General features: G+C 52.5%; 1 protein-coding gene across 1 annotated transcript; it reads right to left on the minus strand.

The window, feature by feature from the left end:
- Positions 1-1,277: 1,277 nt before the first annotated feature.
- Positions 1,278-3,222, minus strand: LOC144123123 (transcription factor Sox-3-like). Its single transcript, XM_077656025.1, has one exon. It carries the CDS (start codon positions 3,087-3,089, stop codon positions 2,190-2,192), a length of 900 nt encoding a protein of 299 aa, XP_077512151.1. The 5' UTR covers positions 3,090-3,222; the 3' UTR covers positions 1,278-2,189.
- Positions 3,223-21,672: the final 18,450 nt, after the last annotated feature.

Below are 21,672 nucleotides of genomic sequence, written 5' to 3' on the forward strand. Positions count from 1 at the left end.
CCAATCGTTACAAGCCGAGTTTTTGAGGCTCTAAAGCAATTGTGTGATCTCTCTTATGCACCGTTGTGATTTTGTTTGCAACAGCAGGAAAATGATGTGCAAGCCCTCGTTCAGTAGAACACCGAACACGAGACACATGGCACCGCCTACATTCTACGGAAGTATCACTATGTTATCTGTGGTGGTAGTATGCGTCCTAGATTGCCAGGCACAACTGAATGGCGGCAGCTGACGCATGCCGACCTATCACTTTCAGCACAGTGACCGCTGAAGACGCAGGCATTCTCTAAGCGGAAATAACACGTCACATATCTTTCAACGCGATGCAACACTTTGGTTAGCGCCATCGATTGAATGTAAGTTTTCTGCCCGTACGATACAGTACACAAAAGCACTTTCATTAAAGCGAAACACCACCAAGGCTAAGTCCTCTTCAAGACAACGGCCACTTCCAGCTAACTCTATATAGTCACCCATGGATGGATGGATGGATGGATACGGCTGAACCCTTTACATCGGGCGGTGGCTCAAGCCATCTTTCCCCCAGGTGGCGCCACCTACCGCACCACACTTTCATGCATCATCACTCCGGCAAAATAAAACATTGGAGCGCAATGAATCGCTCAATAAAGAGCAAGTATAGAAATGCAGAAATGGACACACTGACGCGGGTCGCCGGCACATTCCTTAGCTAAATTAAGCACGATCCTATCTTTTTGCCACCATTGTTGAATATCCTGCTTTTACGTATAGAATATTCAGCCACAGAAACCTCCCGATCGTCGAAATGAAAAGGCTGCGCGCGCGTCGTATAACGCGACCGTAGACTGCGCAGGAGAGCGATCGGTTCCGTGCTGTGCGCCGAAATGTAAGGTTAAAAGAGTTAGGCAAGGAAATGCTTAGAGCTGCATGCCTGGAACAAGTTTACCACTGCGAGCAAAAACTGACCGTTGTCACACGCTACAGCTCCTGGGTCCAGTGGTTCGGGTGACCCTGTATCACACCGGGACAAACCTCGCAATCAGCTAAGTGAGGAAAGATAAGCATGGACTGTAACCGCAGTATTGCCAAAAATTGAAAAAGCCCGTTTTTATCCGCTGTAGTAGAAGTCAGGCAAATGGAACACAGTAAACCAATATCCATACGAAACTGCATGTCGCCATGTTTCAAAAGTCACCCAAGCAGCCGGGTCTTGTGTTAAGGAAGGTTACTGGCAATCCTTGTCCGTACCAGCAGTGAAGAGGAATCCAGTCGAAATAAAAAAAGACAAGTCAGACTAACGTTTTTCGAAGGCCTTTTTCTTTTTTTGTTTTCACTGTTGTCCTTTATTTTGACCGTGTCGCACGCATGGCTCATGAGACAGTGAATGTGCATCTATGTACAAATGATTAGCGAGCCCACAAACTCGGGCGCAGAGGCGGCACGAAACGCGACAACAGTGAGGCTTTTTTTCGCTCTTTTTTTCTCTCATCTTTTTTACACAATTGAGTCTCACACACTGCACACCGTCTTGGCCGATTTGGTTCGGGGGCTGGGGTCCACACGGCCGGAAGATGGGGGAACGGAAAGAGAGAGACAGAGGCGATTAAAAAAAAAAGGTATCATTGAGAGACAACGAACCTGCTGATGCAGTCTGCGACGGCTCTTGAGAGTCGCTGTCGGCTACAGCGGCCTCTGTCTCCTCTTGCGTGCACACGACGGCGATGACGGCTAAAGCATGCCGAGCTGGTTGGGTCTCTGGCTCGCGCCCAGCTGAAGTCGATGAGCGGACAGTTCTTTGTTCTCCGCGTTGTCTTCGCGACCGTGTCCACCCCCTTGTTCGCTATTAGTTCGCACGCAGCCACACACAAAACACACACCCACACGAGCTGAGTCTCTCGAGTTGTCCTCCGAGCGTTGTTGCACCACAACCCAACCACATGGCGCGCGAGAGCTCGCGCGCTGGTTGCGTGAGCTGCAGAAAGCAACGGTGTACAGCTGAGCAAAGGTGAGATAAACCGTCGGCGTGCATGGTGTGCGTGCGCGGTGCCTGCCTCTACGAGAAAAAACGAGAACACACTGCAAAACGACGGCCGGGCTTTGAAAAAGTTCCTGCGGCCGTCCGGCTTCCTTCTGCGAGATCTGTGTATGTACAGCGCTGTCCCAGCGGAGTGCGTGCTGCACTCACCGGGCGGGTCTTCGGGGCGGCGCTACTGTAACTCCTGCTGCTGCTGTTGCAGTTGCTGCTGTTGTTGGTAGTGCATGGCGAGCCTGGGGTCCGTGCCGTCGCCGCCCTGCGGCAGGTACATGGAGATCATGTCCCGCAGGTCCGGCGTGCAGCCGGCGCGGCCGCGCGGGTTTCCGGGGGAGCCCTGGGGCGGCGTGGGACTTGACTCGGCGCCGCCAGACTTGAGCTGCATCTGGGGCACTGAGGCGTACGGGCTGGGCGAGCCGTACGACCCGTTGACGTACGGCAGCTGCGGGTCGTAGCGCGGGTAGTGGACCTGCGAGCCGTAGCCCTGGTACGCGTCGTGCATCATGGCGGCCGCCGCGCTGGGCGCGTAGCCATTGGGCATGTAGCCGTTCATGGAGTACATGTCGCGCGGCACCTGAGGGGCGCTCGCCGGGCGCACGGCGGCCGCAGCGGCGGCGTCGGCGGCTGAGAGCAAGCCACCGGCCAACGGGTACTTGTCCTTCTTGAGCAGCGTCTTCGTCTTTCGTCGGGGCCTGTACTTGTAGTCCGGGTGCTCCTTCATGTGCACAGCTCGCAGCCGCTTGGCCTCGTCGATGAAGGGCCGCTTCTCGGCCTCCGACAGCAGCTTCCACTCGGCGCCCAGCCGCTTGGAGATCTCCGAGTTGTGCATCTTGGGGTTCTCCTGCGCCATCTTGCGCCGCTGGCCCCGCGACCACACCATGAAGGCGTTCATGGGCCGCTTGACACGGTCCAGGTCCTTCTTGGAGGCCCCGCCGCCGTGGCCTCCGTGACCCCCGGCGGCGTGTCCCGGGTGGGGCTGCTGCTGGCCGCCCGGGTGGTGGTGTCCTCCCTGCAGGCTGGTGTGGCCCACCTGCTGCGGCGGGCTGGAAGACACCACAGGCTTGAGGTCCTCCATGGGCTGGTGCGGCGGCGGGCCGCCGTACGGGAACGCGGCCGCGTACTCGCGCTCCAGCGAGGCCAGCGCGGGGCTGGCCTGCTGCTGCCGGTGGTGGTCGACGCCGCTCGAGCATAGCTGGCAGGGGCACGCCGCGGGCCGCAGATCGGCGGCCGCATCGTTCTGCCACGCGGCGGCGCGCGGCCAGGGCGAGGTCGACGTGGAGGCCACCGCGAACGCTTGGGTGAGCCGGGCGACGGGGGCACGAAACACCCGCGCGCCGTCCGCACAGAATACGCGCTGCGCGCACAAGGGCCGACGAGTTCGGTGTGACCGCTGCGTGCCGCCGGTCGCCGGTCCGGTCGGTGGGCGCGCGCGTTCCGCGGCCGCCCATTGGCGGGCGCCTCCTCGCGGGGGGAGGCGCCGCCACGACCGCCCACCGGAGTCGCGCGCGCAGGCGCGGTCTCGCGACGACCAGCGCCGCCACCACGCGGCGCTACGCTACGGCGCGGCGAACGCGCTGTGTGGCGGCACTCGTTGCGTACCGGCGCGCAGCTGGCTTTGGCCGTCGTTAGCGCGGCGCACAGTTGGAAGCGACGCCACCCTGTTGTTGCCCGTTTGCGTGCGGAATCGGTGGGGAATTCACGGAGGGGCCAGGCCACAACGCCTCTTCTTTTCGCGCCGGGCGGTAATGCGCGCCTCAAGAACGCGGAAGAGATGAGGCGGTTCGGGCAAACAGTCTGCTCGCGTGTTTCTGTTTATTCGCCGGTAGTCTGCGCGGGGCATTTGGTAGCCAGGGTAGTTGCAGCTTCATGTTTCGGCGAGGAGCTCTCTGGTCGGAACTAGCGAATGCATTCAACCCGAATGCGACTACGCACTTGATGAGGTTCCTGTTTCCCAAGTAGTCGAATGTTCCCGTCGCCATCTTGAATCAGCCAGCTTATTGCAGGGTGCAGAAAATGTCGGTGCTTTCATTATTTCTTTTGAGGCTGATGAAAACGAAGTTATCAAATCCACAATGTCCCGTTTATCGCTTTCTCCCTCTCTCTTGGGGCTCTGCGAGCAGATATTTCTCGCGTCCCTCACACTCGCATTCGCGTATGTTCCGTCTTGAACCTTCGCTCACGAAGCACAGGGCTTAGGTCGCATCGCCGCACCCCAGTGATTTGACCGTTTGGAAAAAGGTAGTACGAAAAGCACGCAGGGAAGCGATCGTACGCGGGCGCATTAAGATATCTCTTTGTTACAGCAATAGTGATGCTTTCCAGACAGACCTCTGTGGTTGTGAAGAGGGGCAGATGGCCCCTTCCCCCCCTTTCCTTGAGGTTTGCACAAGGTATACAGTCGGCAGCAAAATCTTACGGGGTGCGTGTGTTCGGAAAATCTATTACAGCGCTGTCTCTTGGCCTAGTCGCCTGCCATAGGATGGAGCGTTCACGTCGTCCCCTTATACCGGCAGGCATCGCAGACGATTGATTGGCTTGCGTGGCTGCATGCCGCATGCCATGAACTTCTGCTGTCGACTGTACCTTTTAGCTGCTGCAAAATTAGAAACTGCGACTTATTGGTTCTGTTTTTGTTGCTTATATAGCAAAGAGGTAAGACATCTGCATGCCCAAAAGCGTGCTTATTGTGCGCATACAGTCGCCAAGCAGTCGGTCCTGCTCCCAGCAGAGCGCAGCTTACAGGGCGTGCAGCCGTGCAGGAAGATGGAGTCGCAGCGTCCGGTGCGTGTACGTGGCCAATAAATGTCACACGAAGAGGGCTCTCTCCCCGCCTGCTCGGTCCTCTCGTAACCCTGAGCGTTATGCATGGCTCTGCGAACGAATAGCTCGCTGGGAGCACACGCATTAAGGCACCGATGAGAGCGGGGTGCCGCCACATTGTGCGAGGCCAGTGCCTTTGTGCGCTGTGAAAAACCGCACGTCCTGTGGGTTGTTTCTTTTTATGGTTTTCTTGTTTTTGCCAGACTATTTGCATTAGAGCGCGTCATTGTCACTGGCAGGTAGGTGATGTGTGTTTATATGCAACCGCGAGTTTTTTTTGTTCTGGAATAGAGCGTCGCTATGTGCTCTAAAACGTAGACCGAGGATTCCTATACGCTCTATAGACGGGTTTGAGATGAGAGATTCCGTATATGAATCTGATTCCTCCTGGTCCACCAAAACTTAGATTTCCATCCAAAATGCACATCTGAGGGCGATTGTGTCCCGCCTTTGTTACGAGATGAGTGTTTAAAACTTTAACAATCATGCTCTCATCGTCCATCAAATAAAGCGCCTGTTTTCTTCCTTACAGTGCGGTTGCCATTGTTGTATCGACGCCGATACTACCGCCGAACGCTCACTCGCAGCCAGATTTGGGTAAGGCATTGCAGGTGATTCATTACTTGTTATAAATTACAGTTTTTTTAATATTTTGTAATGCGCTTATTGCTTTTTGTAAGGTGCAAAGTTCTCGGTCGCACACATGTGTGTAGCGCAGAATTTCCTCGCGTTAGATCGACGGCGGTCGATGTGCGGAGAAGTCGCGCGCGTGAAGATGTTTGCTGATGCAGGTCCGGGCTTCGTTCATATGGGCAGCCCTATGTTCCGCGCTTCACATTTCGCATTTCACCACGAGGGAACCGCGAAATGCCGTGTTTAGTGAGCACGCGTGCTTAGTCCCCTCGGCGAGGCGCGGCGGGGCGCTTTGCGTTCGTTCGAGTTGGTGTTCAAGGTCTTCGTATGTTAAAGCAACGCCCTCCCCCTCGGCGCGTGCGTCGAGACACTGTTCAGTGTCGTACTGATGTTTTCACGAAGAGACGTGGAAATAATGCCGACCAAAACTTCGAAATACAGGTCCAGGTGGAATTATCAACGTATGTACCGCAACGGACTATATAGATCAAGCAAAATGCACTAGCTCCTTCTGGGTTGTGTACATTTGTGTTGTGAAAATTAAAAATGAATGACAATAAAGCAGTGGCAATCTATTACTTCTCTGTAATTGTTGAGTTACTTTTCATGGGCTGTAAATGACCGCTGGAAACAGTTACATTTCAGATTAAGTAATCGAAATTGTATTCGGTTCCTTTCTGTAAGCAAGCTCGGCAACCGTTCAAAGGTGTTCCTTTCGAGCACGCCTGAAATAGGCACTGCATGGCCGTGAGAGCAGGCACGGAGCAGCTACACGTGCGACGTCCTTCGGGCAATAGTGAAATTTTGATGTGTGCCCTGCAGATTCACCTTAAATTAGCGGCGTGTGACGTAAACAGATGGCCTTGCGTGCTTACACGGCACATCGTAGGCGGATGGCATACGGGCTCATCTTTCTCCCTCTCTCTCTCCGCCTCTCTGTCCGCCCCTGCACACCCCAGTGCGCACATTGATGTTAGCGTCACGGAAGCGCACGCGGCTCGGTTGCTGGCGTATTTTCTGACGAAAGACAGTTTCCATCCACGGGTCATACGTCAACACGTCTTAGGGCCGAGAGGCCTGTACACGTGGGGTGCCTCGATGCTGTGCCATCTTTACAGGGTGGTGACACCCACTGTCCGATCGGGAGATGCCATATTGAGGCGCAAGGATTACGCCAACCCTCACAGTAGCGAAAAAGCTTGGAAATTTTTTATCCGAAATATGACTCCGATGCGTGGAAGCACTATTCGACACTCGCATGCATGCGTCGTGACACTGAAAAAGGGGTGTTAGTTTTAACGTCAGACTATTAGTTTGTCTTGGTTCGGCACCTTTTTGAGCGTCCATCCGGGCAATCACAAAGCTGCGGGATAAACGTTCTGCTCCTAGAAGGCTTACCGAAGCGTTGAGATGCGGGGTTAATTCAGCTGTCGCATCGAACGCAGTAGCACCAAGACGGTGCGCTGATGCGTGCCTCGAGAGTCGCCGTCGTCCTCACTGTCGCCTCCCAAGTTCATGCATGCACCGCCACTGCCTAGAGACAGACACCGTGGGATGGTATATATACGGCACGTTTGCAAATGTTGCATGCAAAGGCGCCAGGGACAGCACGCGCTCAGTGCTGAAGAAAAAAAAAACACACATCGCTTTCGCCAAGTATGGATAAAAGTGGAAGGAAGATGGGTGAATAGTATAATGCTCGCATGTGTCGGAAGACAAGTGAGATAAAAGCCATCGCTTCGGGTAAGAGGGAACCGTCGGTGTCATTGCGCTCAGATGCCGCACGAGCCGCCGGGCGCGCAGTGTTTACGCGGGAGCTGCGGCGCGCAGCTCCGCTTTTGTTCTTTTTCTGTGCCTGTCGCAGGTGCGAGGGTTTCAGCACGTGCGCTTCTGAGGATCGCGATGGTGCGTGCGCATGTTGGAAGCATTAAGGGAGTAAAAAAAGCCGGTTCCGTGGGGGCGGTCTGTACACTCCGTTTGTACCCACACACTTAACGGAAAAGAGTGCAGCGGGCGCACCTTGAGCACTCCCTTTTATAAAAGAGAGTGCGCTAGACTCCTCTTTTTACTCCCATACCGGCGTATTTGTGTTCAAAAGAGCGCCTGTCGGAGAGGTGTGCAGACTGAGCACGCCTGTTTCAGGAACCTTGAGCCGCATGACTCCGGTACGTGAAGATCGCCTACGCACGTCCGTGGCTATTTCTGACAGCTGTCTACTGCATTTCAGTGCAGTAATGAGGGAAATGTAGGCGGGCATAGCGGCTCTCCAGCCAGTTAGTTTTCTTTAAAAGGCAGCTCCGGCTTCTCTTCTCTACATGTGAGTTGACATAGTGACTTCACGTCCCCTGGAATATGCCCTCTGTCAAACGTGTATGCTCGCGTCAAACAGCATACCCAGAAATTCTGGACAAAATTATTTTTTCAACGGGTAAAGTTTCTTAATGCAATTTTTTCATATCATATAAAATTTCACAATAGCAATTATTATATGTGCCCAGATGTGCCCTCGGCAGAATGCATTTTTTTGGTATTAAAGTTTTTGCTATCTTCAAAAACGTTCCCAGTTGGTCCCTATGGCAGTCTTAACTACTCATTATACCTTAAAAATCTCTCAATAGTCGAAATTTTTGTCGAAAAATGCTGAACTTTTTTTTAGTCGGTATCCCAGCCATGACCGCTGCCTGAAAATTCCCTGCTTTAGGGAATGCCACATCTCCATCAACAAACTGGGATTGAACGCAGAGGTCATATTGATGTCTGCAGGAGTCGTATTAATAAATTGCTGTCCCTAGACACATTCCCAACAATCCTGGATAAAAGCATTTTTGAGCGGGGAACCGTTTATGAACGCAATTTTTTTCGTGTAATGCAAGATTTCATTATACCAATCAATACATCAGGAGATCACCCGACGGTAGTCTTGTATTTTTTCGCTGTTTACGTGTTTGCTATCGTCAAAAGCGCGTCCCCATTGGTTTTCTATGGCAGCCTTGACTGTTCGATGCAATCGATGGAAATAGTTTAAAATAAATATTTTCCTACAAATCCGAGGAATGGATCATTATCTTGAATATTTCCATAACAGTGACTTACACTTTTCCAATTTTTAATATTTTTGTCCGGATATGTTGGGCATGGCCATCTTCAACGAAGCCGACAAGCGATTTTCAACAACCGGACTTCTTATGGCACAATAGCAAGCCTGGTACCTATCGCTTCAAAGTGCCCAATGCCGGAGTGGTTGCATTAAAAAATGCCGTAAGGCTTCGCATGAGTATCCCTCCATGAACGGATGCTACATAAACATGTGCTGGAAAAAACGTCATACGAGCCGGAAGAGCGAAAAAATAAGAAAGCGAAGGCCCAAGGGGAAAAAAAGTGCAATCTTCGGTCGCACAATGCTGATGCAATTTTGACACAATCCTTCCTTGGCGGGTTCACTACTTCAATGCGTATAAATGTTTGCATGCGTTTGCATGTATCCATACGGACAAACGTGCTGATGCGTACGGCACTGTTATATGACGACTGCGGCTGTTCCGCCATTTAGCCCGTGCTTCAGCGTAAATTTTCTTTACATCAGATGACACGCAAAGACGGTAAAAGTGCTGATATAACAATGAAACACTTTTTAACACGAAAGAAAATAACGCGATGCATTCAGAGGCAATGTTTACCAATGAATAATTAATCGTTTATAACTATACATAACGCTTCGTCTAGTTTTATCATATTCCATGTTACGTATATTAAGCACAGTTTCTCGCTTGCCGGTAATAACCTGGCGAATCATGCCAATGTCAGGGAAGATCATATATATCTTTCAATCATAACCACGGTACACATGCTGGTCTTTTGCTGGGCCCTTCAAATTCGGATTTATGCTCACACATAAGTGGCAATGAAATGTCAACTGCATACGCTGACATGCCGCACGCGCCGTTCGCACGCTTGCTGGTGCGTCTCTCGGTTTCATTCGTAAACTCCGAACGCAACAGGAGCACAACGTCCGGGGCTGAATCGTTGCAGGGAGTTGAACGGCACCGGCCTTGTCAGAAACTCTGCCAAGCGCGTCACCGTACACACAGGGGCGCAGCAGTGCATATATATAGGGAGAATGTTGCGGTATTCCTCCAGCCGACCTTGCATCGTTATCGATGCGTGAAAAACGATCTGCGGTGCACTTCGTTTAGCGTATCACCCAGACAGACCTCAACTTCCCCCAAGCACCTATTTCACTCCGTATGCGCGGCCACACAAATAGCGCCTCGTGTGTGCACACATGTGGGCACCATTGACGCGGATTTGTGTGCACGTGTGCTGGAATTCCCGCCATTGAGCGCGTACAGTGGCGGAATTCTCAAACATGGAGTCTCTATGGAGGAGCGCGGCGAGGGAAGGACTATAGGAGGGCGACCACAATACGCGCGTTGTGTGGCGCCCTCTGTCGCCACTGGGAAGCGAGAGCAGCGCAGCGCGCAAACAGCGAAGGGGGTTTCCCCGCTGACGTCACGCGGTAGCGCGTGCGCGCGCTTTTCTGGCCAGCTCTGAAAGGATCTGGCGCGCTTTTGATGGCGCGCAGATTACGGCGTTTTCAATGCTTCTCTTGCTCGTGGTGAGCCCACGTGAGCGCGCACTGGCACAGACGCCACTTGAGACCATTCACCTCGCTTTATATAGGGAGAGAGAGAGAGAGCCTTATAAAAGCGTTCTGGTGGGCCAGGGCTGCGCTGCAGTGTCAATGCCGTCACAATGCACGCTGCCCCGTGGCACGTGTTGCCTTTCAGGGAACAAATGCCGCCGTCCGGGGAGCGCTATATTCGCTTCGGGAATGGCATTGAAGTCTCGCGGAAATGCACTCCCTGTGTGTTCGCGCGCGTTCCGGTGCGCTCCTTATGAAACGAGCACCTTTTTGTCGCGCGGAATGCCATCGCAGAGCGCGCCGCTTTCACTTCTCTTTGGCTCTTGCCTTCAAGGGTTGAAGTGGAAAGAAGAAAAGGTCATTTGGCCGTAAAGGGCGCACTCGGTTTCGGCCTCGCTAAGCAGGTGAACTTGTACGAGGTGGCTCTTGGGTTTATTGGCTGGGTTCACAGGTGGCCTGAAACGGCTGTTTTGTGCCGTCCGTGTTCGTGTGTCCACACACTACTATTTATATATTTACACACAGTTCGAGCGACGCTATGGTACGCTGGCGAAATAAAGAAACACACGCTAGAAACGGGCAAAAAAGAAACACACGCACACACAGAACAGAACACAATGATAGAGAGCGCGTCTTCTCTTGTGCGTTTTTTTTTTTTTGGCGCCTTTAAATATGTACAGTAAACAGCTACCAACTCACCAACAAGAAGTTCTCTTAAACCATAGAAAGGAAATGACTGGAATAAACATATGTACCACGTAGTGGGAAGCGTTCTCTACTTATAAAGCAAACGTTCAATCCTAAAGAAACAAAGCAGGCTACGATTTCATCAATTATTTTTTATCATTATATTTAGAGAATACACTGCGTGTTTCTGCAGGACGGAGGCTTGTTGTTTATTGCCTCAGAGAAATGCTCCGTTAATTCTCCGCGAATTCTTCTTTCGAGGAATAATTCTTTTGAGGCAGAGCTCGTAGTTCACTACTTCCGTGGGCTGCATTAAAGGAAATGTCAACCGAGTAAACAAAGACTAAGAATCCCAGATGTCTCTTGTTCTCAGGTAAATTAAATTCATTTGTTCAACTGAACGTAGCGCACGTTTATTTATTTATACAAAACACCCCTAAGGGTATTACATACGGTGGGGTCCAGACAATATATCAAAGTACCATACACTGAAACCACAGAAAAAAAAAACACGTCTAGTCACATTGGAATGAAAATGCCAACTGGTTATAATTAACCATTCAAGGTCTAAAGGTAAAAACATACAGAACCATAAACAGATCAGCAGAGAGTGTGAAATTAATTCTAGCTAATACAAATCAATACAAACAACAGCATTCAAATGAAACAAGAAGCATCATTAACAGAAATGCAATGTTATTGTAACAACGTACACAAGGAAGTTAAGCAGTAGTTGCAAAGTAGTATAGACATGAGATGGTAAATTTTGTCTGGATCACTCGCAGTTACGGCACGTGATGGCTGGTCGATTCAGCCAGTTACTGAGCGCGGTATGAGTGATCGCGCGTAGTTTAACGGAGTACTGAAAATAGCAACGGCAGGTATGCGTTACTGTGCATGTTTACCTCTGAAATGACTTTGTCCACTCGTAACACGAAAGGAAAAATTTTTTCTTCTACATTACGGACCATACTCGGCCAGAAAGTGCGCCACACACAACATTTTAACAGATCCCGAAAGTTGGGCGAGTCGGTTGAAGTTCACGGGGAAAACACAGGACGAAACGACGACACAGACGCTGACACACAGGTTGACGAAACAGGTTGTTTGCACTTTTTTTTCCAATATGAGCATTTTAAGAAAGTCTGCTGCATTACGACGATTAAAACTCCATGCAGATAATGCAAGCGATCTCAGCACACGCAGATATGATGTTGCTGTAGATGTTTCTTCCGGTAATTATTAAGTAAGCGCCGTGCCTGCTAATTTCTGGGTTGCAAGGTTAAGATACAAGCGGTTCGGCTGCAAATTAATTTCGGCGCCGTGTATAAACCAAACCTCTTGCGCATGCTTAGCGCACGGGGTCTCTTTGGTCACTGCTCAATGGGAGTGGCGCCACTCAAGGAGTTCCTATGTTTTTAAAGCCTTTCTTAATTATTGGACAATGCAGTCATCGCATTTGGCTTGGGTGCACCGGGGCCACGGGTCACGGGTTAATGTTTGCATTTATCTCTGCATTACCCCACTACACCCGTTTCCGCAGCGGTGGCCTAGTGTTTTGAGCATTCGCCTCCCGCGTGCATGGGAGGTGCGATGTTCGATCCTCAGTGCCGCCGGATATGCCCACCGATGATGGACTGTGTGCAAGATTTCCCCTAGCCTCGTGCTCAGCTTCTTTGGAATGAAATGCTTGGGAAATGGGTCTGTGACCCCGCCTTGAGAAAACGATAACGCCTTGTGCCATGGGGATGTTTTAACCCAGATGCCCTTGCGCGATAAAGATTCACATTCAATCAATAAGGCAATCGTCCTCGCTCAGGCATCTCTAACTGCGGAAAAAGAGCGTTTCTGTTCCTGCTCTGCACCTCGATGGGTTTATCAGTCTACCGACTCCATACAACAGACACGCTACCTCGCAAGGGCCAAACACGAGATATCGACGAGATGGCCTTGTAGTGGTGAGAAAGTTTGGTTTATGGTTTATGGGGGGTTCAACGTCCCATAGCGACTCCGGCTATGAGCGACGCCGTAATGAAGGGCTCCGGATAATTTCGAGCACCTGGGGTTCTTTAACGCGCACTGACATCGCACAGTACACTGGCCTCTAGAATTTCTCGTCCATCGAAATTCGACCGCCACGCCATGATTGAACCTGCACCTTTCGGGTCGGCTGCCGAGCGCCATAACCACTGAGCCACCGTGGCGGCGTGGCGTGAAAGTGTACGCGTGGTGCTCCCTTAGTGTCCGATGGCCTCGGCAGAAGAAGGATGAGCATCCCGAAACCTTCCGACAAAAGAATGACGTGTTCATGGGTACAACTGAGTACCGGAGTACACTGCTGCTATTCTAAAAGCGTCTGTTAACGAGATTTAGCACAGTGAAGAAATGTAGCAGGTTGCCGTTAGAGGAGCACCGTGCGCACTCGCAGCGGATCCGCCTGGCACCACCCATGTTTATGGCCGGGCGTGCGCAGGGGGCGTCCGGTAAGCCGGTGTACGTCTACGCTAGTACGTATCTGCTATGCTAAATCTCTCGATTAACACGCCTTCCCGAGTAAGAGGAAGGCGTAGGCATTCTGGCAAAGAGGTTACGGCGTCCAACGAAGATTTTATGTGTACACCACACCAAGACGCTGAGCATGCAACAGTGTGTTTTAGCATCGTCTTAGGGTAAACACGGTCACTACGGCAACTGCTACGGTACGGAAGATGTGACTAGGCAAGCCTGGCAACGGTAGCAACGGCAGTGAGTTACCGTATCAGCCGTGAGGCTGTTCGTCTAGGCTAAGACGGCCTAATTCAGGGTCCCGGTTAGCGGGCGCCTCTTTGCGCATAAGGTGCTTCTCACAGTCGGGACGCTGCTCAACACCAACGCCTCGTTGATTATCACGATACTGCCACAGGCGTAATCGCGACGGCCACTCAAGAAGGGACCTTTCGTGGGGGCATATTCAGGGATTCCGGACCTCGATCGTTCCGGAATCGGGACCGGCAAACAAGGAGTGTCCGGGATCAGGACGCTTCCTACTACAGGAAGTAGTTTCGTTGCAAACGGTACAGTTATGGGGAGTGGGGCTTGTTTCCTTAACACGAAATGCAGTTGAACTTGTAGACAAAGGCAACATTTCTGACAGCCGTGTCGTGCTCAGAAAGTTCGAACGTCAGAAAGTACGAACGACCGCCGAAAGAAGCAAACAAACTCGCAAAACCACGCCCAAGCACAGAGGAACGCGCACACTAACTTCCGCGCACGCGAGCCAGCATGTGTTGATTCTGCTTCATTTTCAGTTGCGTGAAAAAGTCGGCACCGCAAATCAAATAAAGCTCCTCTCAAGCCTCTTTTCTTTATTTTTAAAATCTGCGTTGTTTGCCACTGAAACGAACTCCCGAAGCGTGCGGTACACAAGTGCACAGAACTCGCGGTGGACCGGGTGAAAAGGCGACCTGACGCTCGCAAATAGAGTCGAGTTTCAACAGAATTATTGAACTATACATGGTATAAAGCTCTCTGCCGGCAGCGTTCATCGATGAACACGACTGAGCACACACGCACTCCACTCGATGGACATAATATGCGTAGTCTGGGTGGCCGCGGGGATTTTTCTTTGTGGCTCACTTTCAATGCCGAAGAGAGAGAGAGAAAGCCAGTGCGCGTTCGCGCTCGAGCGGCTAGGGCGCGAACCAGATCCAAACCCCGCGCTAGGCAGCCGTTCCGGCGCAAACAGCGACGTAGGAGCGGGCGTTGCACGGAAACCGACGAACCGCGCACAAAGGCTGCGGTAGGGAGTTGGGTTGGTGCGCCGTCCCAACTGGTGCACGCAGGCCTGCAGCGCATGCAGTCCTGCTCAAACGTCCCGCCGAAGGGGGTTGCACAGTCCCCGGCTTTGGCCGCCGGTAAAGCCGAAACGGACGCGCCCATACTAAGCCAGCCAGCCAGCCAGCTAGCAAGGACCGTGGGTACGCACATCGTGCAGCGCTCCCGAATCCATCGGCGCGCAGAGCTGAGCGCGACCGCGTCGAGCACGAATTAAAAAAGTACGCCACATCAGCGAGGCAGCAAAAGCGGCGCAGGAGGTGGGACGGGGGCCCGGCGTCGCACTGAGGACGCCGGGTGACAATGGGACAGGGCGGTGGGCACAATGGGGACTCCCGTTCCGGCCAGAGCCACCTCGGGCCGGTGGGAAGTTTCGGTTGGAAAAAGCCGGTAGGCGAGGGTCCCGAATGCAAGCGCTGCCATAAAGCTGGCTGCTGTGAAGGAGCGGCAAAGGCTGGGGGCGAGGAGAGGCAGGGGAAGGGGGGGGGGGGGGGGGATTGACTGTCCCGTCGTGCGACGCGGCTCGGCGCTGGATTAGCCTCGTGCGAGGTTCGGTCCCCGCCTTGATCGACACTAAGGAGCGCGTAGGCACGGTGATGCGGGGTTCGATCACTCCACGTCGTCGTGCTCGCCTTTTCATTTTTTACTTTCTAGATGATCGCGCCTATCCGCACTCATCGTCACCTGGCCGTCCCGGACCGGCGACGGCCGATCGGGAGGCGAGGGAGAGCGAATGGAGGAGGTATATGGAGTGGTTTGGGGACGCAGGCTAGCGGTGGGGATTGGACGGGGCAGCTCGTAAGCGACAGCCGAAGAGTACGGCTCGAGCTACGTCCGAACCGCGGTCGGACGTCTGGCAGGGGGAGGAGGAGGGTCTGAAAAACGGACCGTCGCTGACCGCCTTCTCGCCGGCTCGCCCAAGCAAAGAGCAAGCTATCAACTATAAAGGGCTTCTGTGATCGAAACGCTGTGGAAACCTGACGGGTGAAGGAGGGTTGCGGAGAGAGGGGGCGGGCATTTGGGGAGACTCAAAAACGTCGTCGCGCCATACTCGCATGTGCGCGCGGCTTTATAAAGAAGAGGCAAGGGACCGTCGTCGCTCGGTCCATCTGTTGCGATCCCGGCCAGGTCGCTCTTCTGAATGGGACCAAGGGGAGGAAGAGGGGTGCGTGGGGAGGCGCAGCGGCGGGAACGGCGGCGCGCAACTGAAGAAAGCGGCTGCTCGCTGTCGTCTAATCGGGCCGTCCCCCTCGCCTTCTGGACTCCCGCTGCCACCGGTCGGGCCCAATATCATCGTGATAAATTCCTGGGCACACCTGGACAGTGGGTGCGGCATCCCTCGGCGGGGCGACGGACGGGGAGGAGGGGCGCAGGAAAGGCCTCCTGGGGACCAAGCATGGCGCGAGCGGTACACCGACACAAGCGCCCCCTGTGCACCGACGCGAGTGCCACCGCGCGAGTTGGGTGTGCGTGAATGCGTGCGTGTGTGCGCCTTTCGCTTCGGCGGGTAGCGAGCGCTTGGGCGGCGGCTGCGGCAGGAAGCGAAAGAAAAGGAAGAGGAGGTAAGGGAAGCCCTGCCTGAGGCCGACGGCGACCAGAGGAGCCGGGAAAGGTAGGCTGGGAGGCCTCCTTCCCACTCGACAATGGACTGTCAGGCCTTACCTTTCGGGGACCGTGGTGTCGCCGCCGTCGCTGCGGGCATCCTGCCATCGAACAAAAAGAGGGAGAAAAAAAAGTTAAAATTGATGATTTAAAATAGAAAAAAAAGAAAAATCAGCCGCGCACGCGGTTCAGAGCGCGCTAAGCTCTATTCCGTCCTCGACTTCAGCTCCCATTTCGCTCTCTCCACGCCTAACCCTCCATCGCGGCCTAGGGCAGCCCGGGCCGAGTTGGCGTAGCGTTCCTTTTCATCCAGCCGGCCGGGAGCGTAGATCGGGGAGAGGCAAAGCGCGGAGAATGAAAGGACGGAGGGAGAAGGCGGCGCTGCTGAAGTGTCCCCGGGACTTCGCAAATGACGGCACGTCAGCACGCACCGTCGGTGGCGTCGTCGCCGCAGCCGTGGCGGATAGAGAGGCTGTTTGCCGTAGCAATCCGAGTCTAGTACGCGGCCAAATCACGGAGGGACAGTCGAAACGGCAAATGCGGGGGGACATGGAGCAGCGGCCAGCCCGACTGGCAGCTTCCTGGGGTTGGAATTCTCCAGCGGTAGCACGAAATACGCGCATAGACGCGCTTAATCGCGGAATCTGTCGTAGGCCAAGACAACAAGAAGTGAAAGGGGAGCAATATCGGCATCAAGGCAGGCAGGCATCAAGGAGGCATTGTTATTTCCCCTGTATAGCTTATATAGGAACGAGGGAGACTTCTGGACGCGCACAGGAGGGCTACGCTCGGCTGTTTCCCTTCCTCTTCGGACAACGCTCCCTCTCGGGACGCTAGAGGGGAAATGGAGAGTTCGCCAGATTCGCGCAGGGCGAGGGACCGGCCGACTCAACCGCCAAGCTCCGCGCTTGGGGCTGCCAAGCGCTGGATGGTTCCCGCGAGAAAACGAACGCCCCTGGGAAAGGTTTGGGTCCTCGTGGAACGGAGAGGTTTCTCGTTGGCTCTGACGAGGCAGAAATAAAAAAAATATTGAAAGGAGAAGAGGATAATGGAGAGAAGTATTTGCATACGCAGCAGCGATGGAGCACCCCGACCCTCCGATACCATTGTGTGGGCATGCAGCAACTTGTTGCGCGTTGCCCTGCCAGTCACAACAGTTTCAACAAGGAGAGGTGCTTCATCCCTCTTCAAAGACACCTCGTGAACGTTATACCAGGAGTTTACTTTTTTATCTTTATCTTTTTTTTCGTATTTGACGTCAGGCGGCTCTTCGCACCGCTGGCGGTGTTCTTATTGTTTACGAAAGAATGGTTTCCGCGGTCTTGTCGTCAACAGCTTTCCCATGCTTTGAGGTCTTCGGGTGTTTAGTGAGGAATGTAAATACTGCTAGGGGCACGCAAAGAATAGCATTCGAGGCGGTAGGTCCCGGGTTCGCAACCTCGCTGCACGCCGTAGATGACGTCCGGCGACGCAAGAATAGGGTAAGATGGCCCAGGAGAAATGCGCACTGCTGAATTAAGTACTAGTAAACACCTGCAGAGCAATGGGCCACTGGTATCCGGTATTGTACGGTACTGGAAAAAATTGAAATGCATGCGCACCTTGAGAGGCTGTTGGAACAGTTATAGGTTCGTTCACACGGTCATGTGACATTGGTACGCTCGCTAACCGCGTTACTAACGAAGGTGCCTGCGCGTGGTTGCTGTGGACTGAATTTCACTGTTGAGGGACAACGGCCGTGTACCAGGAATGCAGCATGTTAGCTGCCTGTGTGCGCGGGATGATCACGTGTTACAGGAAAAAAAAATAGGAGCCAACAATTACCCCTTATCCTAAATTATTACACAGTACAGGACTTCCCTCCTGAACCGCCGCGATGACTCGGTGACCATGGCATTAGGCTGCTGAGTTCTAATGAGGGAGTTTGAATAGCAGCAGCGGTGGCTACAGGCTCAATAAAAAAATAAAAAAAATAAACGAGTGCTGTGTCATGACGGTAAAATAGAAAGAACAACTGGTTGAAATGTACCTAAATTAACCTCCGCTCCGGCGTCCATCAAATACACTTGTGACATGACGTGTAGCTTTGTCAGATACCAAATACGACATATCGCCATTTCCCTTGTTCAAACAAAAAAAAATCTGAATTAATAGCTTTGCTCATGTATGGATTCGTTGGTTTTAGTTATTTGTCGTCTTTCTCGTGTATCCGCACGAGTTGCACGTTATTCTTGCATATTGGCGGACTCATGGGTTACCATGTTGCCATTTTTTTTTCTTGTTTTACCCTTGAGGATAATTCGTGAAACACAGACACACACATATTATATATATATATATATATATATATATATATATATATATATATATATATATATATATATATATATCTCACAAGCTTTGCTCCACACGCTTTCATTCTGCTCTTTCACCTGTGAAGGTCTATATCTGGAATCGGCATACATTCGGACTTTCCGCGGACGTCATCACTCTGTTTGCACCTGCAATGAGCGCAGCAGCTATGAATGGGCGCGACACCATATCTACGAGGAGACAGCTGACCGATGCACCGCCGCGTGCTTTGCGACGAGGTTGTTGACAAATGTGCAGCTTCAATCACATGCAATGGCCACCTTTGGTGGGACCGCACCGCGGCAGTTGAGCCGCGCGTTTCGTCTCATGTCTACGCAATTAGCGGATCGGCAATTCTGACGAGGTTGTAAAGGACACATAACTTTCTAGGGCTTTGAGCCTGACAACACGATCCAACGATCCTGGTGACACGGGCAGTAGTTTCTTTGCCTTTTAAATGAACGCATTATTAGCGAGTACAGAGCACGTGATGTTATAGCGCATACGTATGCAGTGTTTTCTTGTAAATCAACCAAAGTAGACTGCGAGTATTGCTTTACGTCCACTGTCGATACAGCGTCACTTCATGACTATACTGCATGGCGCATTCTCATGCACCTGCGGACTGGGAGCGAGCCACCACAGCATATATAGTCAGCTGCACACAAAAAAAGAGAAAGCAAGCTTTATATGCATAGGCGCACGTGTATCTTTATTCAGCTTATCCTGTCACCGAGCACAAAAAAAAAATGATTAATACCGGTTGGCAAGCATTGCTAGGTACGCGCTACTATACTTGTGCTACGCGTAATAATGATGCGTGGTTTCCGTTTACAGGGACAGCCTCTTTCCCTTCTTCCCGTCGAACAGCCATCCTGGAATCATGACGCCGAGGGTCGCTCTTCGTCGCAGTTAATGTACTCGGTCGACGTGTACAGTACTCACGGATTGAAATAGGACATTCGAAGCGCAAGCCTTGCAGTGCCACGCAGGCATGTGGTAAACCACAGGCCGGCTCGTTGGCGACTGGAAGGAACAATTCTGCTTTGTAGATGTTCTCCCCCTCGCGCCATACCACAATGCACCACCTTGGTTCCATGAGCATCTACGGGCGGCGCTCCATGAAGCGACGGCCACGCGCTCCGAATGTCCTATTTCAATCCGTGAGTACTGTACAGGAAAGCCGTCGATGGCCCAGCGATACAACAGCCTCTTCATGTGGCTATGACTAATCATATGCAGGGACCGGGTCGAGCCACTGATGTGTACACAGAAAGCATTGCGGAGTCAGCGAGCCGCATTTATCCCGAGATTCTTGAATATATAGCATGGCAGTCATCGCGTACGATGAAGCATTTCTCTATGCTCGCATCGACCCTATGCTCCCTATATTCGCGCGGGAGTAGCACACGCTAACTCGTTGCGTCGTTTCATCCTTGCATAGTTTGGTTTTATTTCGCCACCATTTTCGCTTATTTAGTAGTTTCTCTCGCTTGTATTATACACGATGCTAAATAAACATTTTACGTTGTCCTCTAGGTTAACTATATTTTCAAAAGTTACCTTTGGTCTTGTGAAGAACGGTAATTTGACGTCTCTTGAAACGTATATTAAAAACATTTACCGTTATTCTGGGGAACTGCGCCGCACTTAAACGGATATATACAGAGTTGTTTGACTGACGACTTAAGAACTCCAACGTGTTATTGGAAGAAAAAAAAAAACTTGCACGTCAAGAGACTCTCAAAATGTTATCGCTAACATACATATTCAACGAAATGTTTCTTAAAGGTTGTTTGACATCTGTCACGCTGTGAAGCCGACCTTTATATAGAATGTCTAACAAATACTCTCTTGGTATCATTAAATACTGGTCGTTTCCACCGATGAACCTTAGGTAATGGCCTAGACGAACCATCGTAATGAGCAGGAGGCTGAAAGATGAGGCTCACCAGCAATATTGCTACACAAAGTCCTGCCTTTAGGTCTGCGAACTTTACAGGCGCAAAGATAGTGATCGTTCAGAGCTTCTATTAATTAAGCATCGTTTCTGCACCTGCGAAACAGTTGCTCGCAGGTGTTACGAATGAATTCAGTTTTATTATCCGAAGAAATCCCCCTCCAAAAAAAATAAACGAAAAAATCCTCCTCCTCTCACGTTTTGCGAACTGCCGTAGCATGAGGCGCTTGAGGCGGAACCGACGAGAACAACCGAATTCGCACTCAGCCAAAACCGCAAGGTTTTTCGCCGTGTTCCTTTCTTGCCTCCCTGCCCTTTCATCTTCTTCTCCCAGCACCACGCGCACCGTTCTTGCCTGTTTTTCTTTATTTCCATACACGTTCGGTGACTCCGCGTTCTTCCCTTCTTCCTCTTGCATCCATTTCAGCGTGTTCTTCTTTTAGTTCCTTAAAGACGTTCGGCGGCTCCTCAGCTCGTCTCAGCCAGTGCCGCCTGGCCGCACCGGCGTGTGCGGCGAATACGTCTCTGTTTTTCTTCGCGCCGCTGGTGCCGCGCCACTCAACGGCGGGCGCGTCGCTTTCAGGAGGCCGTGATTTATCGCAGCCACGGACGGGACAGCGCCGCCAGCGGCGAACAGAACGGACGGACGAACGCCGCCGCCGCTACCCCGTCCGTGGCTCAGGTTCGTTCTCGCAGCTCAGACGAAGGTTCGAGGTGACGCCGAGGAGGAAAGGGGGAGGGTAAGAGGAGGAGGCTGTAATTCTAAGCGGGGCTTCGGCGCCCTGCCTTTATGGCGGCGGGGTTTATAGGTCTTCGCTCAGTCGTCACCGTCGCACCGCGGGCATTCCATCCACCGACAGGGACGATCGGCTCCGCGGTGCACTGCGGGTAGGGCGCCGCAGGAAGGGTGGCGCTGCCGCGTGCTGCAAGGGCACCGCTAGCGCCATCAGCAGCGGAGCAAAGAAACAAACGGCGCCGGCGAAATTGCGCGCATACATCAACGAAGACGCGCCGCCGCCGGAGGGCGCGACTCTCGAGCTGCAACGCCGCCGGGATTCGTCCGTGGATTGAAGACGGTATCGCGCACTGCAGAGCGGGACACACGCACGCGTGTATGCCGCACCGAAGACGCCTGTCCCATATATTAGA

The sequence above is a fragment of the Amblyomma americanum genome, chromosome 3 (genome assembly GCF_052857255.1).
Source record: "Amblyomma americanum isolate KBUSLIRL-KWMA chromosome 3, ASM5285725v1, whole genome shotgun sequence".
Taxonomy (NCBI): domain Eukaryota; kingdom Metazoa; phylum Arthropoda; class Arachnida; order Ixodida; family Ixodidae; genus Amblyomma; species Amblyomma americanum.